Source organism: Gymnoscopelus braueri (assembly GCF_963280865.1).
Source record: "Gymnoscopelus braueri genome assembly, chromosome: 17".
NCBI classification, from domain to species: Eukaryota; Metazoa; Chordata; class Actinopteri; order Myctophiformes; family Myctophidae; genus Gymnoscopelus; species Gymnoscopelus braueri.
The window spans coordinates 2,322,421-2,344,239 of record NC_137617.1 but is presented as its reverse complement, the minus strand read 5'-3'; the positions used below and the strand labels follow the sequence as shown (position 1 = coordinate 2,344,239).

The 21,819-nt window shown below is 39.9% G+C and overlaps 2 protein-coding genes across 2 annotated transcripts in view; both read right to left on the bottom strand.

The window, feature by feature from the left end:
• LOC308104808 (myosin heavy chain, fast skeletal muscle-like) overlaps window positions 1–385 on the bottom strand; it is a 69,700-nt gene extending 69,315 nt beyond the window's left edge. The window contains exon 1 of the mRNA XM_080455336.1: window positions 332–385. The gene's annotated coding sequence lies outside the window, so the exon portion shown is untranslated. The remainder of the gene's footprint in view (window positions 1–331) is intronic.
• Window positions 386–6,659: 6,274 nt separating this feature from the next.
• On the bottom strand, window positions 6,660–20,560 carry habp2 (hyaluronan binding protein 2; the record flags this gene model as incomplete). The annotated part of the gene is made up of 13 exons (XM_080454804.1): window positions 6,660–7,203; window positions 8,810–8,955; window positions 11,003–11,140; window positions 12,113–12,255; window positions 12,584–12,830; window positions 13,256–13,347; window positions 13,769–13,940; window positions 16,124–16,240; window positions 16,639–16,755; window positions 17,910–18,020; window positions 18,913–18,999; window positions 19,101–19,128; window positions 20,495–20,560. 13 exons carry the CDS (start codon window positions 20,558–20,560, stop codon window positions 7,045–7,047), a joined length of 1,623 nt encoding a protein of 540 aa, XP_080310930.1. The 3' UTR covers window positions 6,660–7,044.
• Window positions 20,561–21,819: the final 1,259 nt, after the last annotated feature.

The following is a 21,819-nucleotide window of genomic DNA, read 5'->3' as shown; positions in this document are numbered from 1 at the left end:
GGTAAAAACACATAAAATGTAAATTATTATTTAAATAATCATAACATAATTGAAATGTCTAAATAAATATGAATGAACAAAAGTGAATTCCAATCTGACCTAAACCATATCACTATAAAAACATAATACACAATCAATCATTTAAATTGTTCAATAAAACACAAATTATTCTGTCCACTCATTATTCGGTGTCTGTAGATATGTGGCACTATGTATGGAGTCATTTTAAAAATGAATAGCTACTGTAACATGATATATTTATACAACTATGAATAGCTAACATCTCTAAAACATTTATATGACTATGAAGGACAGATGAAGTCTCACTCACCACTAAATGGAACTCTGAACTCCTCTGCAATGGGTATGTGTCAACCATCTCAGCATGCCTTATATTAGGTGCTCATTGCATGCTATGCCGAAAGTAAAAGTAGGAGTTGCCTTTCAAGGTCCTATAATTTCTGAAGAAAAACAAACAAACCAATAAAAACATTTCAAATCTATAAATAATCTTGTAAAATTATACTTCCAACACTCACATGATACTTGGTAATGCTGATTGATTTATGTGGTTTATGACCATGCCAGTGGCTATGGTATAAAAATAGTTAAATTGGCAAGGTGGTGGGGTGCTGGGTGTCTTCATTTGGTAAAATCATTACAGCAGGTCTTGTCAGATGCATTATTTGGAACATTTTAATATTCAGTGAGGAAAATAAATACTCAAATAATGCACATTTTACTTGAGTATTTCCATTGTATGCTACTTCATACTTCCACTCCACTCCATTTGAGGAGGAGTCGGACACTTCACTACATTTGACAGCTTAGTTTTGGGGGTATTTGAGGTTTATGTAGTCAGGGTCACAGTTCAGATGTTTATGAGTTGTTAACAGTTCCAACAAATAGTCTGGCACTGGCTTAACGGGACAGGCTTCACTGTAGGTGCATAGTCAGTGTCACTTAATCCTTGACCTGACCATAAAAAAGTGTCCAATTAACGTTATTTCCATTCCTTGTACTCTTCACATTTCATTTTAGCATTGCATTTCACCATAAATGCATTCATTAGTAGACTCTGTAATGTATAATTGCACACACAGCCTCTCTCACACAGCTGATACAGTCCCAGGTTGTTGTCACAGCTTGCCTATCAAATCCAGCAGCCAAGCAAGCCCTACCATCAAGGGGTAGTTAACCCAAAAAACTCTGATCCAATATTCCAATGTTTAATTCATTGAAGTAAATAGGAGGCCAAGGCAAAACTATATTTTAAAAAATATATAAACTCCAAAACAACTCTGTGTAATCACTGGGAGGCCTGCTACTGTTCAGGTTATAAGCAAATATTTTAAATATAGTTTGCTCTTGTTAAGATTGGCCTCCTATTTACTTTAAATAATTGTAAATATCGGAATATTGGTCAATGGATCAGGCATGCGACAAAAACGAATTCTCCATGATTTTATGGGGTGAGCAAATGAAAGAAGAAAGAAATGTGGGTGAGGTACCTCTTTAAGCTGGTCCCAGACATGAGTTTTAAAATCTTAAAGCATTTGTAAATCTGGTTGCCTCACACACTACAGGAAAATCTTATCAGATTATTGTGGGCTCGCTGCAGCAGCAGCGAGCACACTATAGATATCTTCACTATTTGTTGGCTCGCTGCAGTAGCAGCGAGCACACTATAGCTATTGTCACTATTTATTTCTCTCCCAAAATTACATACTTTCACTTAGAAACTCCATTCAAACTTAAAAAAATCACACCCTGTGTGAAGTGGGCGGTGTCTTGCTAGCTAATCACAATACTGAATGGAGTCGATCAATCATGTACAAAGGATAAATACATTTATTGAAACACTCTTTATGATGGACAAAACCATAACTTGAAAAAAACCAAATTTTGGTTTTTTTCAAGTTATGGTTGCTTATATAGGGCTATGCACATGTGTCATGTGACACTGGCCAATCACAGTCCTGAATAGGCTGTGATTGGCCAATCACAGCGCAGGATAATTCTACTAATTTCCTGGGCCCAGATCACAGCGCAGGAAAATGTACATTTTTCCAAATCTCACTTATAGGGGCGGTTTCACCGCCCAAAAATCCAGCTTACTGTCGACACGTGTGCTTGTACTTTTCTTTTTGAAATAATTTGTAGTTTTTGAAATATTTAACTTTAAGCACCCAATGCATTTCCAATGGGTTTTGCTAGTTGGGATAGAGAAGGACAGAGGAGAAATGCCCCACGTTTTCGTAAAGTCACTGTTTTACACTACAGATATTTATTTTACATCACCAAGTGCGCACAGGTCTGCTCTCCGATTTCTAAGCTGTGTGATGTATATACTTTTAGTTAAGACCATTAATATAAACCCATGTACCAACCTACACACTCTACCAATCAGTAGCAGCTGGTACGACCTAATCTGTCAGTCATTGGCTGTCAGGCAGTGGTGCTGCAAAGTAACTAAGTATATTTACTCAAGTACTATGCAAGTGCTTACCATGCACAGTTTAATTTTGGTCCTTTTACTTTCCTTTCCATTTTTGTTACTTCTACTCCACTACAATGACAGCATTTGACAGCTTTAGTTACTTGTTACTTTGCAGATTTTATTATTAATACAAAACCGACAGTAACCACATACAGCCGATCTACAATGTGACGCGTTATGAGCTTGTAGATCGGCTACTTTCTGAACATTTTTGTACTTTTACTTTGGTACCAGTGGCGGACTTAACTGTAGGCAAGGTTAGGTGACCGCCTGGGGCCTCAAGAGTTAGGGGGCCTCATGAAAAAAATAAAATACATTTCTGTAGCCCTACTTTTAGCTTTTTAATGGATCCCATGTTAGTAAAGTCTGATAAAAGTATCAAACTCCCAAAATGCACCAGAATACTGGAAATTACATCTATTCTGTTAAAAAATAATCTGTGGAGGGGGTCTCATACTACCGTTCGCCTGGGGCCTCAAGATCCTTAAGTCCGCCCCTGTTTGGTACTCAAAGTAAGCTCCAAACTCCCCCCCCCCCACACACACATACACACAGACACACATACACCCCATGCTCCGTCGCCACCCCACCTCCCACACCACATGACATACCCCCCTCTGTCATACAAACTATACAAAAGAAAAGCCGATCTACAATGTGATGCGTTATGAGCTTGTAGATCTGCAATTTTCTGAACATTTAAGTACTTTTACTTTGGTACTCAAAGTATATTTTGATGCTAAAACGTGTGTGTATTTCAAGCTCCAAAACTTGAAATAGATCTGGGTTTTTTTGCCTTTCACGGCAATCGGGCGCTGCGTTCATGATGTGTGTGTGTGTGTGTGTGTGCGTTGACCCCCGTTGACCCCCGTTGACCCCCGTTGACCCCCGTGGACCGTGGACCCCCGGCCGCCAAAAGGCAAGCTTTTCCCTTGTAGATCTTCGATTTTAGAAATTAGAAATTAGAAAATTATTCTAAGTGTTTATAATTATAATTCCAACATTCACTTAAACTCCTTATGTTTAAACCTAACTGAATTATATATTTATGGATTTGTATATAAATTAATTGCATATTTTTGGACAACTTGTGCATTTAATTTGTCGGCAATACTTTGCCACGCTTTCTCCCTGGATCTATATTTATTGCGGCCGTGTTTCCTTTCTTGATTATTAAAAATTTTACTTCCTTGTAAGATTCCATGAGCTGCTGCAGTGCTGCTGTTCAGCCACCGAGAAGAACGCCGCTCTGGTTTTGGGCTCCATGATTGGTCAAGTTCAAGGATTCGAACTTTCGACTTTCATGGTCTTTTATAGAAATAAGTGAAGCCTGGCTTCATTATCCTGGCTCGACACAGCCTGGCTTGACAAGGCCTAGCTCGACAAAGTCGCTCCTTTTCAGCCTGGCTTGGCGTTCCAGGAACCGAATAAACCAGGCTATACGGACCCGACTTTGTCAAGCCTGGATTTGACTTAAATCCAGGCTTATTTAATTCACCTTTCGAGGAACAGGCCCCAGGTTGGCCAGGGGGCCTGTTCAGTTATGTGTGGAACTAGGAGGAGTGAGAACCTACACACTAACTTAATAACTTAATTAGTTAGTGAACTGTTTCATTGCCACGGACGGGAATTCCCATCCGATTCTGCAATGGATAACATTGCCACGGACGGGATTCCCGTCCGATACATTTTTTATTGTTTTATAAACGATTCCGCTGTTCTTTGTAACTCCCGTCATCAGGTTCACTTTCCACTCACCCGGATCCGGAAATAACGTCATCCGAAGATTTTTGCTCCCGCCCACCTCCTGTTTATCTGTTTCCTGGATATGGTTTTTATCTCGAGTTAACTGGTTTTGCCCTGGTTTTGGCTAGACATTGTAGTTTTAACATGGTCTAAAAAAGCTCCGGTTATATTTTCTTTTCTCTGGACGACGAACAGTTATCCCCTTTGTGTTTACCAACATATAATATATGTAAATGTTCTGTGGCCTGCTGGGGAGGTGGGAAAGACATGCATTTTTGCTGGTATATGCTGCATTCAGCCTGGCTGCGCCCGTTTCACCTCGCGGGTGAAAACCTTTTCCTCTGGGGGTCAGATTAGACGATGGATTATAATGAATATGCGTTTTTTGTGACCGTTTTAAAAGGTTATAAAACACGAAAATCGCTGGCAGTGGGTGAGTTTATTAATGAATATACTCAGTGTATACAGTGACGATTAAAACCTTCTTGATTTTTCTTGATTACAGTAGCCTACACATGCGTCACGTCCTCCTTGGAAACTCCTCACTGTTGGGTGAAAATAAGCGACCTTGATGACATGCGTATCGGAGGAGACATGGGATGGTCTGTGCTCTACCTAGGATTAAGAATTTCAGTTTGTTTTGCTTGTTCTGTCATACATCAACATGATGATGAAACTATAGTTATGAATTGTGAAAATATGTTGTTTAAATATATCAATTTGTACATATTTTTATGAGGGAAAAATGTAAGACAATCCTGTACATGTGTCAGTATAAAACATTGTATCCGAATACTGACATTACAGGTTTTGTCAACAATAAATGTACACCCAACGGTTACAGTTGACCTTAACTGTCTCCTTTCCACATAAAGGAGCAGCGTCTCTACCCGAGTCTCTCCGTTGTTTAGGATAGTCCCATGTCTCCCTCAATTGTCACATGTAACATTAACATTGCACTATTGTAAAAAAAAGAAAAAAGAAAAAGAAATATGTCACTTACTGTAACAATAACTTATCTATCTATCTATCTATCTATCTATCTATCTATCGTTGCAACGTGACACGTTGTGAGCCTGTAGATCTATTTTCAAAAAATATTTGGAGAGGGCTCACATTTCTTTTTTCCTTTTTCTTGTTCATTACATAATTAAAGTTAAATATTCTTTTCGTATATTGAAAATTTATATTTAATACTTTTTATCTATCCAAGTTATTATCATTATCATTATTTCGATTATTATAATTTTGCTTGTTATATAAAATGTTCTCAAATGGAAACTTAAATTAAATCTAATATTTTCAAATTGATTAGAACTGATGAAGCCGTTTTTGACAAAATATGGTCCAAAACATGGGTAATCTGCGGTGTACAGTAGGACAGACACAGTGGTCCTCAACCTTTTATCCCTGGTGCCCCCCTTCGGTACATCTGACAACAGCTGAGACCCGGACCCCAGGTTGGGAACCACTGCTCTAAGGATCTAGATCGGCATCGGGACTCAAATATCTGGCATCGGTGTAATGTATAAAATTACAAAAAATGTCTCAGTGTTCTTTTGAAGGAAAAGAAAATTGTCAAATAAAGGTCCTTACACACCAGGGGCGATTTTTTCATGCGAATAATACGTTTATTTTAAAAACCTTATAAAGTCAATGCAAGCTTCCATGGAGCGAAAAAGCGAAGCGAAAAAGCGTCTTTTATTTATTCGGAACGAGTCCAAATTTTGCGTATATTTGCATAATCGCCGGTGTGTAATGACCTTAAGTGTTGATTTTGGTCCCGACGTCCGAGACCAAATCACTGCGTTTGTTATTGCGCATTAGAATTGACACTACCGTTTACCAATCAATGTAAACAAAGAACATACAAATGTGTAATTGTGCTTTAGGGAAGTACTACAACAACAGTCGTCAAATATATTTTATTCATATAGTGCCATATCACAACAGACGTTATGTCATGACTCTTCACGTATAGAACAGGTCAAGACCAGACTCTTTCATTTACACCCAACAATTCCTGAGGAGCACAAAAGCACCCCTTTAACATCTTTAGCAATGCATTAGGGGGCAACTTAGTATCTCTAGTAACATTGGCAGCATACTCACAGATTATTCCTAATTACTTCCAGGTATGTCTTTCGTAGACATACTGTATTACATGTACTAATGCAATGTGTAAACACAACAAACACATTTTATGAGAACTTAAGGCTTAAAGGAGCAATTCACCCATTTCCAGCCTTCATATACTTGGTCCTCACTCATGCTCATTATAAGATGGTACCATTTCCATCTACTCACTCTGTGTCTCATCGGTGAGCTGTGGACAGTTCAGAAAACTGCCTACCAGTGACATGGGGATTCCAAGCTAATAGAAACTATAGCCTTTTATCTTCCTGGAAAATATAAGCGGACATAGAATCAAAAATAAAGATACAAATTTAAATCTTGTCCGGTGATGTTATTGGTAGGCACATTTTGAAAGCAGCCACAGTCTACCTCTGCGACACAAAGCATGTAGACAGAAATGCCATCCCATAGTGGGCATTAGTGAGGATGTTGAAGAAAGGCTAAAAAGTTCCTTTAAAGTGGAAGGTCTTTCTTGAAAAACAATTTCAATGATCACTGACCTCCAGTGACAGTACCACCCTCAGTGGCCCGGGTTATCACGGCCCAAAAGTGTGTCACGAGTAGGTCATGGACCTACAGTATATTGTGTCATTGATGCAAGGAGAAGGTGAATCTTACACCGTGCATAAACGCACACACACCCACACAACCAAATGGTGTCTCTAAGAGATGATTTTAGAAGCGATCCAGTCCACATATCTGTGTACGTTGGCATAGACGCCAGGCTTGTTCTTCAGAGCACAGCCGGCGCCCCAGCTCACCACGCCACTCACGTAGTGAGTTCCGTCACGCTCGCACACCAGGGGGCCGCCCGAATCACCCTGTAAGGACAAAGAGCCAGTCAGGGTAGGTAGCCAGTAGGGTCATTATCGGAGAAGAGTACAGCCTAAACGCCAACACTCCCTGAATGGCTTTCCTAGTTCCTCAGCTTTCCTCAAATTTCTTTTTTAAGTGTTTACTGGCACAAAATAGCCGATCTACTGTACAAGCTCACAACGTGTCGATGTAGATCGGCTATTTTCACTATTTTAAAATAGTGAAAATAGCCGGTTAAGGCAATACAGTGACATTTTCATGTAAACACCGGCATCTGATTTTGACAAAGTCAGGGTAAAGTCTTAATCAATGTACTCAAGTTTGCTTCAGATTTATTTAAGCTCATTTCCAAATATGCGTGTCTGCATACATGTAATATATATATAAAACACTAACTTCACCAGATATAGGAAGTATTTAGGGGAGACCGGGGACAAAAGTAACACTTTTTGTATTTGCCTTCATAATTCACAGACTACTTGAAATATCCTAGTCATCTTTTGCTATAAGAAACATATATATGTGCCCTAATTAATAATACAATTTTTAAGCTTTCACTAATAAGGACAAGACTAAAATATTAATTTGAATGCAATGAGTCACAGTGTTACAATTGCCCCGTGACGGGGGCAGTTGTAACAGTGGTTGGGGGCAATTGTAACACTGTAAAAATAAGTCATATTAATACACTTTCTCTCAAATAAAAGCACATCACTAAGTAATATGTATTTTTTATAATTTAACAGTTTTACTTACGAATGTTTTATATACATAATTACAATTATTTTGTATTTTTATTCGAATCATTTAATTTTTCAATTTAGTTTTTTCAAATGTATGTCTATTTTTTATCTAAATTTATTTTTACTTTGAAATGTAGTGACATTTAGTGAAATATGTTCATTTACTAACATAAAAGTATGAAATCTCAGACAAAAAATCTGCTTGCATTGAAAACACTTTGTTACAATTGCCCCCGATGGGGCAACCATGATAAAATCCCATATTCTAGCTAGAAACACCTATACTAGCATAGGCTGCTGATGTTAATTTGTAACCAATAACATAGAGATACAATTAATCTGAGTTTAAATTAGCTGACATCTTATCTTTAGACAGCAGAAGTTAAATACCCTACACTCAAAAATGTACATTTACACCTCAAAATCAGTTTTTTGTTGAAAACTTCTACCAAGATGAAATGATCATTCTATCCTTCCATAGGCAGAGAGAGGACCCTACTGAGCATGTGCACAAGAAGTCTCACCCTTCTAGCTTGTTCCTAATTAGAATTATTGAGTGTGTTACTTTTGTCCCCGGTCTCCTAAGTGAGCAAAACATGAACACCTGGGTCTTTTCCCGTAATCACAATATTGCTATGCAAACAAATGAGTCAATCATTAACTCAATCAATCCAATTGTTTATACATTTGTGATTCCCAGTAATCGCACGCACGCACGCACGCACGGCACACACGGCACACAAGCGCGCATATACACACGGCACACACGCGCGCATACACACACACACACACACACACATACACACACACACACACACACACACACACACACACACGTGAATGCGTGCACACACACACTCAGTAGTACCTGGCAGGAGTCCACTTTGCCTCCCAAGTATCCAGCACAGAACATGGAGTCGTCCAGAGCGTCTCCATAGACGTTAGGAGCCATGCAGCGTTGCTTGGAGATGAGCAGGACACGGGCAGACAGCAGCTGACTGCTGCCGTACTCCCCTGAGGGACACCGACACAAGACACAAAGAACACACATTTGTTTTCAGCCAAAGGGCCGAAGTATGACATTTGGTATATCGTTTTTTTTATTGGCCTAACATAATAGTCTACATACATTCATGAAACTACCTGCTGACCGGCTGTCAGCACTGAGCAATTTTTATAGTGTATAGTCCAGGTAAACTAGCTCATTTTGGACCTCAAAATCTAAGTAATTGTAACAGAATTATTTGCCTCACAGACCATTTATATTAAGTCACCAGAACAACATACTAAAAGTACTAAGAAATCCTAGTTGCGGAAATATGTTTAATTGGCATCAATCCAAAAAGCCATAGAAAATGATGGTGAGTTGAATTTTCATTCGTCTGAGATTTCATTTGACTTCCAAATACATTTTGAGGTAAGGAATTCAGATCAAATATATAAAAACCATTTGGGCCATGTTTGAATCAATGTAACAGAACTACAGGATGTTATGACCAGATAGTCTAGCAAACTAGCATTTCACATCAAAGTAATTGTAACAGAATTCTTTTTTCACCATACATAATTGCTATGAGGTGTCCAGGATAACATGCTAAAAGTCCTAAGAGATCCTAGTTGCTGAAATATGTTTAATTGGCATCAATCTAAGATGTCCACCAATTATTGTCAAAAAGCCATATAAATGTATGGTGAGTCCAATTTTCATTCCTGAGATTTCAATTGACTTCCAAATACATATTATGTAATAATAATAATACATGTTATCTTAATTCCTCACCTCAAAATGTATTTGGAAGTCAATTGAAATCTCAGGGATGAAAATTCGATTTATATGTACGCAAAGTAATATGTAAGGTTTTGTGCCAGCATGCAAGATTTGTTCAAATATTCAAAAAAAAGTATCACTGCTTTTCCTGCACAAACACAAACAGCTGCCTGATGAGTTGGACTGAGAATGAACTGCTGACATAATATGTTTGTTTTTTTTTGCTTTGGGAGTGACAGGTGCACCATGGACTTTGGTAAACAGGGGAATAACCTCCTGTCCATGCTGCTGATTGATTGAAGCTTGTGGATTGTTTGCACACAAGATATTTCAAAATGCAATGGGTGGATTGACATGAAACTGACTGTGCATATTCCACGTGAATAAACCGTATTGATTTTGTTGACCCCATGACATTTCCTAAAGTGTCACGCTTATGCCAAAAGGAATTTCGCATATTTTTTTTTACTTTAAAGCTTTTGCTTTTAAACAATAGCAACAGCTAGTGTTAATCCTTCATTAATATACAAATATGGCACAAACAATGAATGTTGATGCTTTCAGTGTGTCAGGTTATAGTTATAGAGAGTATGCACATGCATCACTTTTCCACTGGGACACGGACACGCCCCCCTCATCTAGACTGAGTGGCAAAACATTGAGCAGCATGGGGATTGGAGTTTGGAAGCGCTCGTTGGAAATCACTCAACAGTCCTGCGTACCACCTGTTTCTAAATGTCACATAATGCAGGAGGCAGCAGGACGTTGTGCTATTGAAAACGAGCGCTTCCAAACTCTGACACTTAGAAAAATAATCACCTACACTGAATTTCTTGACCGAAAGTAGCTCATAACATGACAATGGTGGATTTTTATGAAACAAAAACAGTGCGTCAGGACCCATTTGTGGGGCACGGGTAAATAAATATCCCTTTATTTTTGGTTTCCTAAATTTGGTTTTCAAATATTATTTCAAAACATAAAAAAGCAACAATTTTCATGAATTAGACAGAAATGTATAAATAAATAAAAAATCTAATAAATAAAAATCAAAGTAATTCCATGAATCAGAAAACAAATGTTTAAGTGAAACTAGCCGATCTAAGCTCACAATGTGTCGCATCGCGACGCGTTGTGTGCTTGTAGATCTGCTCTTTTCACTAGTTTGGGGACCTGGGGAGACATACAAATTCGCTTTTGGGTCTCAAGATAAAAAGTTTGCCAACCAGTGGTTTAGATGATGCTTTTATGTTTCAGTGGTAACATGTACTGTACAGTAGTTGGATTACATACGTTTTTCAGTAGCTCCCCATCCAGAGATGACACACTCCTTTCCGTCAGAGAACAGCTGGTTGGGCAGACAGGCTGTCTTCACGAAGCGGCTCTCCTTGGCACAGTATGGTTTGTCTGTGGCTTTGAGCTGCAGTAGGGCTGACACACAGTCGACACAAACACATTATTTCTATTACAATATATGATTGTAAAACAAAAGTTTACATGATATTATTTGGATATTGCTAATTAATTACAATCCTAATACTACTACTCCTTTAATTTATTAACCATTTAAGCCATAACATACGTTGTTGTACAACAAATAGCAAAAATAGCTGATATATAAGCTCACACCATGTCGTGACGTGATCATAGAGTTAAAAATAATAGAGAGGGCACCCGAAATATCCTCCCATCCACTTGCATTGAGTTGCTCCGGGCCTAAATCACCCCTTCTTCCGGGTTGGAAATTTGGTGGGTGCGGCCTATTGTGGGCAGCAGTTCGTCACAGATGTGACGCGTTTTGCGTCACAGAAGCGCGCAGCCCTGTGCGCAAGCACGTGCGCACACTCGTGAGTCGAGCCCATTGGTCGAAACCGTTTTCGCTCGTTCATGTTGAGGCCCCAGGCCTGCAGTACCATGAATGGCCAGCATGTCCATTTGGCTTCAATGAAACCACTGGGTTCTGGGGGCTTGGACGTGATGTGTTGTGAGCTTGTGTAGCAATTTTTTGCTAACTGAAGTGTGTCATGGGGCGACGCATTGTGTCTCAAAAAATGTAAAACCTCCCATGCCAAATCCCACTAAATCCCACCTCGCTAATTTCCAAAGCCTGTCAATGGTCATGGTGACATAAATCATGACCATCATGGTACTGTGTGTGCTATGGGGACTCCCTCTTTCATTGGTGTGTCGCCCAGGTTGCGCCTAAACCCTAACATTTAACTTCACAAAAACTATGCCTAAACCTAACCTTAACCCAAACCTCTTAACACTATATGCCTAACGCTAACCTTAACCCGAACCCTAACCTCACAGAAATTATGCCTAAACCTAACCTCAAAACCCTATCCACCTGAGCGAAACACCGGGAAAAGAGACTATCCCGTGTGTGTACTATGAGCTCACCAATGTCATTGTGCAGAGCGGTGGGCGTCGCCCTGTAGTCCTCGTGGACGATGACTCTCTGCACGGGGACCACCTGCTCGTGGTCCTCGTGTCTCTCTAGGTCCACGCCCCCCATGACCACCTGCATGTCCACCGACGGCTTACTGGAAGAACAAGCCGCCAATCATTTATCCAGACAGAACCACTGTCTACAACAAGGTTTCTCAACCTTTTCAGGCCACGACCCCCCAAAATAATCATAATTTGAACTGACCCCCTGATAAACACTGGAATCGTAGGAGTTGAGGCATTCAATTTAGTTTGACTCAGTTCCACAGATAAATATTGTGAAAATAGCAGAACTACAAGCTCACAACGCCTCGTATTTGCGAGGCGTTGTGAGCTTTTTTTTAATTCATAAAATCCACCATTAGTGCTTTTGGGTTTTTCATGCCTTTCGGACGGATGAGCTCGCGTTTTGGTGCAGCTTACATGCAGTGAGCGGCGGTGAGCACCCAGCAGGACTCGATGAGGATTCCTCCACACAGGTGCTGGAAGTCACCGGAGGAGCCGCTGGGTCTGTCCTGCAGGGACACCTGCCACGGATGAGCCCCGGGCAGGGACTTCCTGCCCCCGAAGATCCTGCTGGCGCGCACGGTCTGGGGCCGGCCGCACTGAGAGAACTGATCCCCGATGTAGTCCGGCTTGGCAGGGGTCGGAGCCGGCCTCGGGGTTGGAGCTGGACGGGATGGAGTGAGAGGTATAGCATGATGCGCACGTGTGTGTGTGTGTGTGCGTGTGTGTGTGTGTGTGTGTGTGTGTGTGTGTGTGTGTGTGTGTGTGTGTGTGTGTGTGTGTGTGTGTGTGTGTGTGTTGTGTGTGTGTGTGTGTGTTACATTCCAAGAAGTGGGGGACAAAAATCCCCATACTGTAAGTATTGTAAGACTTGTTCAAATTGGGACATTGTTATGGCTCACCTGGGGTACCAGTGCCACAGTTGTTTTCATGGCTTAGCCAGATTATAATTAGTAGAGGATTTAAATGGCAAAAAGATAAGGTAAACATGTCATAACGTGTGTGTGTGTGTGTGTGTGTGTGTGTGTGTGTGTGTGTGTGTGTGTGTGTGTGTGTGTGTGTGTGTGTGTGTGTGTGTGTGTGATGTACCTGCAGAGCATTTCCTGACTGTACAGAAGCCCCACTTCAGAGTGCCGTTCTTGTCGAAGAAGCACCAGGGTCTGCTCTCTCCATCTGGGTTCCTGAAAGAGACACACACACACACACACACACACACACACACACACACACACACACACACACACACACACACACACACACACACACACACACACACACACACACACACACACACACACACACACACACACACACACACACACACACACACACACACACACACACAGTGGTTCCCAAACTTTTTAGGTCAAGACCCAAAAGAGGACATTTGCCCAGGACCCAAACTAGTGAAAATAACAGATCTACAAGCTCACTACGCATCGCTTCGTTCAGCGTTGTGAGCTTGTGGATCTGCTAGTTTCACTTAACTTTTTTTTTCATGTATTCAAGGATTTCTTTTTTTCATTTATGAAGTTGTAACTTCTGTACAGTGGTGTACCACATACTGTACAGAAACCCATAATAAATGCACGTCGGCCCCACCTGCAGTAGTTATGTGGGCCAATGCCGGTGTCACCCTGGTAATCGGTGAGTGGATCTCCTCCCGTCTTGGAGATCACGTAGGAGTTCCAGTCCAGACACTCGTTGCCCTCGTCCGTTACACTGACCTTACCTCTGTAGGACTCTCCGTCTCCCTCGTAACAGTCATTAGGGCCTGGGAACATGCAAATGCAATGATTTTATAATCATTAGTAAAGGTGGTGTGACTTATTTTATTTTACATTAAATAATGTTTTGATCGATAGTTGATCGAAACGTCGCATTTTGTTCCTGAATAAAGAAGCCTAAATCATAGCTCGGAGTGCCGGGTCTATATCTTTAAGTATTAGCATTAATAATGACCATAAATTAAACTTTTCAAAATACAAAATATACATTTTCATCGTCAATTTCCCTTTTCCTTTAACATGCATGCTTGATCCTCAGCGCGTCCATTTGTGGTTATATCCTACTTGTCCGTTTGGATTTTGGCACAAACTGAATAATTATTATATTCTTATCACAGCCAATCGCGTTACTTTGTTCACATTAAGCATGTGTCTTATGATTTTGTGTAAATGCACTTTACACAAAATATAAATTACAACCTGTGGTTTGTTATTAATCCATTAAAACCAGGAAAGCATCTGTGTCCTTTTAGATTTTTGGCGTTAGCCAATGTAAAACTCGAGTCACTTCCTGAGTTGCCTCAAGGTATATAGAAAGAAGGTAGGGTCATCTACGTCATTTTCGCTATCATGCAATTCCAGCCGGCAGATTCGTCGCACCATGGGAGCCAGACAGCCGTGAGTTCAGTGGAATGCATTGGAGTTAATGAGAGCCCGGTGGATGAGCTCATGAACAAAATATATTTCTGAATGACTGAGACCTTTGTAAAGTAATTGCTTCTGGAAAATAAAAGAAGACATATCACACATTGTTTTCTGCTGTGTTGCTTTTCGATGTGTCCACTGTATAAGTTTATTGAGCTATCTAAAGAGCACAAAGTACGCGATACTGCCGAGCCAGAAACCAGTGTTGCCATGTCCACTTATTATAAGCGACTTTGGGCTTATTTTTCTCTGAAGTTGTTTGTAAATATTGGTAGTTGCGGGTTGCGGTTTTATGGGCTTTTTTCTAAAGTGTAGTTGATTATTTGGACTTGGGCTTCACAATTTTAAAATTATTTTAACCAGTGGTTCTCAATTATGTTTATGTCATGGACCCTCAAATTAATATGTATTTGTCCCTAACCCCCATCTGAAAATGTTTTGTGCCAGGGAGCCCCGTACCAGATTTGTGTTGTTAGTGTTTCAAAAATCCTCAATATTTCACATTTTACTTCAAGATTATTTTTTTTAATAGCAGATCTACAAGCTCACAATGCGTTGTGAGCTTGTAGATCGGCTATTTTCAATGTATACAGTAAATGTTTAAAGTGCTCATAATGGCCTAGTGCAAGTCTTCAACAGGGGTCTGCGACCCCTAGGGGGTCCGCGAGGTACTGCAGGGGTTCCGCGAAATTGTTGCTTGATTAGACAATTAAACAAAATATATATATATATATACAAATATTTTTTATATATATATATATTTTTTTTTATGTCCATTTGTCTTCATATATTTTTAAAACATTTTCCACATTTATGTATTAAATAAATGATGATATCTATAAATTATTCTGTCCATTTTGAATAGCTTGTATACATGATTATTGTGCAATTGACAGATAGTTGTTCTCAGTTAATAAGGTATTTTTATAAATGGCAGTGCGGCCACCCTACTCACTGTACCCTGTACATGTATGTTTAAAATAAAAGCATGAATATATTAATCTGTCTATTATTTTTAATAGCTTAGTATTGATGCACAATAACATGTATGTTCATGAAACACAATTGTATACATAATTATACAATACATGTTGCCCCCCCACCCCCACCCTACGAGGTAGGGGGTCGAGGTAGGGTAGGGTCCATATCTGCTCCATATCCCCATCAGTTTTTATCCAATCCGAATTGATTGGATAAAAACCTGTGATATGTCTTCTTTTATATACCTGAACCGATTATCTGACAAAGGACACAATCGTTCAGAAATAGTGTTCACAAGCTGGTCCAGCTGGCTGCCATAGACTTCATTGTATTTCACCAAACTTCCTGTTCCAGTTTTGGCTCCCATGCACATCAATGGCGTCTGCCATGGAAGCAATGGCGTCTGCCCGCCCCCTAGGCCGTCCTTACCTTCTTTTCTAATTTCCTTGACTTGCCTACGTGTCAAATAGGACCATGGCCAGACTGAGTAGCGAAGTGAGAAACAACATAGCGAATCAGTCTGGATTCCAGGCTATGTACTTACCAACTTGGCAGAACTTCCCGCTGAATCCATTTGGACAGCCACACCGGTAGAACGGCCGTGAGCGACCCTTGATGCAAGAACCTCCATTTTCACAGGGGCTGGGACTGCACGGGGACACTAGAAAATCAATCAATCAATCAATCAATCAATCACTGTTCCAGTGGGTGTATGAGCCGTTGTCTTCTCCTCATTGTTTCTCTGTAGGTTTTGCACTTCCATTTACTATCACCAGGAACCAGTATACTTAATTAAATCAATTTTATTTGTCAATTTCGCCTCTAACATTCAAGTAAATTTGAGGAGATTGGAGTTATGTAGTCCAGTGGTTTTTCAATAGTCATCATGCATAATAATGACTTTAAGATTTTTTTATTTAACCCAATTTAACCCAATTGTGACTTTTAGAAAATGTAATGTAAACCGATATTAAATCAAGATTTAGAAGAAGTTTTATGTTATAAAAATATATGTTGTATATTCTTATATATAGAGAGAAAATTTGGTTAAAAACGTACCTTTCTTGCAGTCAGGCTGTTTGTAGGGGACGTTGCACTTGCACTCATGGAATGGTGCAACAGTTGTTACCACACAGTGTCCGTGGCCACATTTCACGTTCTTACAAACATCTTTCACTGCAGAGCAATACAGTACAATACAGTACAATACAGCACAATACAGTACAATGCAGCACAATACAGTCAGTAAGCTTTGTTACAGACATCTATGACTATTATAGAGAACAGTTGGTACAGTCAGTATGGAAGTTTCCAGTCATATCAAACTCAACTTCATATCACAGGACATTATAATTAATTAATTACAATATATTAGGATTGGACTGCAACGGAAAGTGACAAAAGGAGATAGCTCTCTGTGTGTGTGTGTGTGTGTGTGTGTGTGTGTGTGTGTGCGTGCGTGCGTGCGTGCGTGCGTGCGTGCGTGGTATAAAGCAGTGGTTCTCAAAGTGGGGTCCTTGAGGGGGTTCTAGGGGGTCCCCAGCAAAATTATCGATAGTTAGGAGCCAAATGGACCCTTACAGGTCTGTAACTCTGAGAGTGTGTAATATAAAATATGAAATTGCTAATATGTCTTAATATGTATTTTTTTCATTAACTTTTGAGCCTTTTCATACTACTTGATTGTTATGCTTTCCTATGGTAATTCATTACTTCCCTGACCTTGGTTGCTTGTAAGCCTTTTCTAGCCAGGTTGTGAGTTAAAGGGATAGTTCACCCCCCCTAAAAAATGTTTCTATTCTATATTTTCTTGTTTTTGTCGCATTCCTAAGCCAATAATTTGGACCGATAGGCAGCGGTTCCGGTAGACGACACAAAGGAGACTTTTGTGTCTCCTACCGGGACTGCTGCCGGTCATCAATTAGCTTAGGAATGCGACAAAAACAAATCAAATATCCATGAATTCAAGTCTCCATGGGGTGACTAATCGATAGGGGAAAAAAGTCATTTTGGGGATGAACAATCCCTTTAAGCCCTTGCCCTGAAGGCCTGTCTTTGATTGAGCTGAGAACCCATTGATCATGCCGATTGTCGAAATACTGTAAATGACTGAATCAGACTCAATCATTTATTCTCTATGGGGGAAATTAATGGGGTTTCTATCTGTGGCACCACAAAATGTCCGCCACTGCTATGCCCTATAGGCAGATTATGTCAACGATAATTCAGAAAACCTACTGTAGGCTACTGTAACATCTGGCTACAGCAGCAGTACAGCAACCCTTGAATACGTCAAAGAGCGTATAGAAGATCAAAACAAGCTGTCGTACCTGTCTGACACTTCTTGCCAGTGTAGCGTTCGGGACAGATGCAGACGAAGCCTCCACCGGCGGTGGTGTCACAGCTGCCACCGTTCAGACACGGGTTCGGATCACACTCATCTGTGTGGTGAACGCACACAACTGTCACCGACCGACCGACTTATACGCAGCGCTGTCAGGGTTCTTCTGTCAGCTCCACTTTCATCAAGTTGAAGTTGACATTAACGCAGTATTTGAATTGCAATAGGCTCTATGCACAGCAGCCATATTGGAAAGAAACTGGGCCTCGATTCTTACTTCCTTCACAGGTGTTACCAATGATACTAATTAAGGTTCTGTTCCATTAAGTGTAGCACAGTGGTTCTCAAACTTTTTTCATTTCAAGGACCCGCATAACTCTGAGAGTGTATAAATGGACCCGTAACGTGGCTGCTGTGCATAGAGCCCATACTTTAGCGGTGACAGAAGAAATTAAAAAAAGTTTTCCCCTGAAATTAGTTTTTATAGCGAAAATAGCAGAGCGTGTATAGCTTGTAGATCTGCTATTTTTGTGTGACACTGTTGTAAGACTAACTTTAAAATAGGGCTTAAGACTAATCAATTCAGTCGATTATTTAAAACAAATTATGCACAACAAAATGATAAGAAATGTGCTTCTCGAGTATTCCACTAATCGAAAAAGTAATCTGTAGACTAATCTTTAAGAAAATAATCGATGGCCCCAATATGTATATCGTCTCTGTCGGGTGGAAACCATGTCCAAAACTGTTACTTTTCAGGATTCAAATACAGCAAAAGTAGCAGATCTACAAGCTCAAACCGCGTCGCTTCGTTCCACGTTTCGAGCTTGTGGATCTGTACTTTTGATGCTTTTGTGTGATGCTGTAGTATGATCAAGTAGGGCGTTAATTTACGAAAAAACACCAAAAGTTAGAATATGGAGATTTGGAGTTTTCTATATGGAGAGGATGGAGGTTTCTGCCCGACAGCAACCATATCAGAATTGACTTACTTGTGAAGGGGTCTATAAGGTCATACAGCCAGTCATCATAAGTAGTTTCTTCTTCTGGCACAATGTCGTAATCATAATAATCATAAGCTGTGAGGGGAAACAATAACAACACAACCTTTAACCTCTTTCTGTACAAATAAAGCAGTTTTTCAATTTAGGAGAGAAATGCTAATTAAAATGGCTCTTACCACCTGCGTCTCCTGTTTCATCAATGACCTACAAGGTTCATCAGAAGGAAAAATACCAATTAAGACCTGCAAATGCCTTCTAAATGAGTAGTTCTCAAACCTTTTCATGCCATGGACCCCTAAATTGATGTATATATATGGCCGCGGACCCCCATCTGAAAACGTTTTGTGCCAGGGACCCCCAGAAGAGAAGATGTGTGTTAACCCATTAAGACCGGGAATGCATCATTTTAAGATTTCTTTGGCTGTTGTAAATAGCAGATATACAATAGCAGATATACAAAAAGAAAATAGCAGATATAAAAGCTCATAGCACGGCACTGAGTACATTTTTAACTCCGATCTGTGCTTCTGTGGGGGGGGGGGGGGGTCCCTGGAACAACATATTTTGAGATGGGTGTCCGCGGCTAAATACATATCATTTTGGGTGGTCCTTGACATGGGAAAGTTGGAGCACCACTGATATAGCAACAAACTGTTAGGATTTAGAAAACATTTTTAGATTATGTATTTGGCCGCAGACCCCCATCTCAAAATATGAAGCAAAGATTTGAGTTACAAATGTTCACTTAAAAAATATATATATTCAAAGATTTGCACACATTTTCATGATTAAAAAAAAAAACAATAGCAGATCATAGCTCATAGCACGGCACTTGGTGCCACGCTATGAGCTTGTATATCTGCTATTTTTGAATAGCCAAAGAAATCTAAAATTACACAGACGCTTTCCCGGTTTTAAGGGGTTAAAGTGGCACTTGAACTGACAGTGGTTGCACCGTAGCCATGCAGTGCAAATGTTACACATTACTACACAACTGCATGGATAAGAGGTTGCACAAACACACAGTAGGCCAACGATACAGCTCAGAGCTATCCCCACCATAGATCAAGCTTAACCCATTCAATCCGGGAACGCATCGCTGTCATTTTTTTAAAATTTTGGCTATTCAAAATAGCAGATCTACAAGCTTGTAGATCTGCTATTTTTGAAGAATCGTGGAAATTTGGTCCCTGGAACAACATATTTGACACATTTTTCAAAATATATATATTTTCAAAGATTTGCACAAACTTTAACAATTTTTCAAAAATAGCAGATCTACAAGCTCATAGCGCAGCTCTCGGTGACAGAGAAAATGACAGAGATACGTTCCCGGATTGAAAATGAGCCTCACAACCCCTTTTTACATTGAAGTTGAATTCTTTCTACGGCTTCGTCTCAATTTAATATCTTGGAAAAAGTAGAAATCAAATCTAAAAGGCAATAATTAACTTATGTCATTTGATATGTTGGCTGTGACTAGCAACTGCTCTATGTAAAAGCCCCAAATGTGAAATTCAAACTAATGCAAAAAAACATTTCATTTTTGTATTCATTGGCTGTTACTCACATGAAAGTCTTGTCCCAGCGCTGAGAGAACACACAGGCTCATCAGAGTCAACACAGAGAAACCCATGTTGCTGACAATGCTGCTGATCAGCAGTAATCCGTTTTTTGGGGACTTGTCACCCTAAATACTCTCTTTGGAAAACACACAGATCCACCTACCTGTTAATCATCAGCTACCGGGTATTGATTTCTCACAGGAGACTCCACTCTACAAGCTCTACAAGCTCACAACAAGATCTACAAGCTCACAACGCGTCTGCGACACGTTGTGAGCTTGTAGATCGGCTATTTTGGGCGAAGAGGTCTGGTGTACAGGGGGGAAAAAGAGCCCCACACAGTACCGAGGGTTTAAGTCGTTAAATGTCTGAAAACACACATTTAACATGAATCCAATATGTAGCGGGGGTCACTGCTTCATCTCTCTCTCTCTCAGCTCTCCTTGGCCTGAAAAACATTGAAGACCCCAATGAACCAAACCTTTAATTTGTTGCCGTTTAGATCACCGGTTCTCAACTTCAGGTCCGGGGACCACCAGGGGTCCAAACGGACCCTTATGGGTCTGTAACTCTAATGCCTACCAAACTGGGGGTCCTACAAATTAAAATGTTTGATACTCACTGGTTTAGAGTGTAGACTGATTTACTGTGTAAATAATCTACATTACAAGCCAAAACAAGTCATTTCTGCAATCAATAAATACTGATGGCTTAACCCTTGCTGTTTGCTGAACGTGGGTTTCTCAATGCACCAGAGATTTGCTGAGCAAACGAAACGGACAGACGCAGGGCATATAAAAGACACATTCACGACCACTAGAAATGTTTTTAGCATGCGAAATACTGTAATTCAGTGCTCCAATATATTGTGATTTACTATCATTTCAGGTATGCAATGCAATCAATTTGAATGAAGCTATAAATAAATTACTGGATGGAATTTAAGATCTTAACCATCTCAAGCCCCAGCTGAAATATACTCATGTGATGTTATACAGTATGAAGAATAGCAAAACAAAAAAATGCTGATCTACATCCTCACAATACATTGGCATGTAACACATTGTGAGGTTGTAGATCTGTCATTTTCACAAAAAACATATTTTAAAATCTTATGCCCACAATAGGAATACTAGGTTTAAAGAGGTTGAATAGAAAAGTGTTATGTTAGAACACGTCTATTAGAAAAGGTTCCCCTATAGAGAGGGTCATTAGACTTAGGAAAGATCAGGGAGTACTTGTTTGTATGTATGTATTGCCTATGTTATTGTCATGTGTTTTGTAATGTATTTTTAACTTATTGACTGTTAAATGAGAGAGGACCTCAATG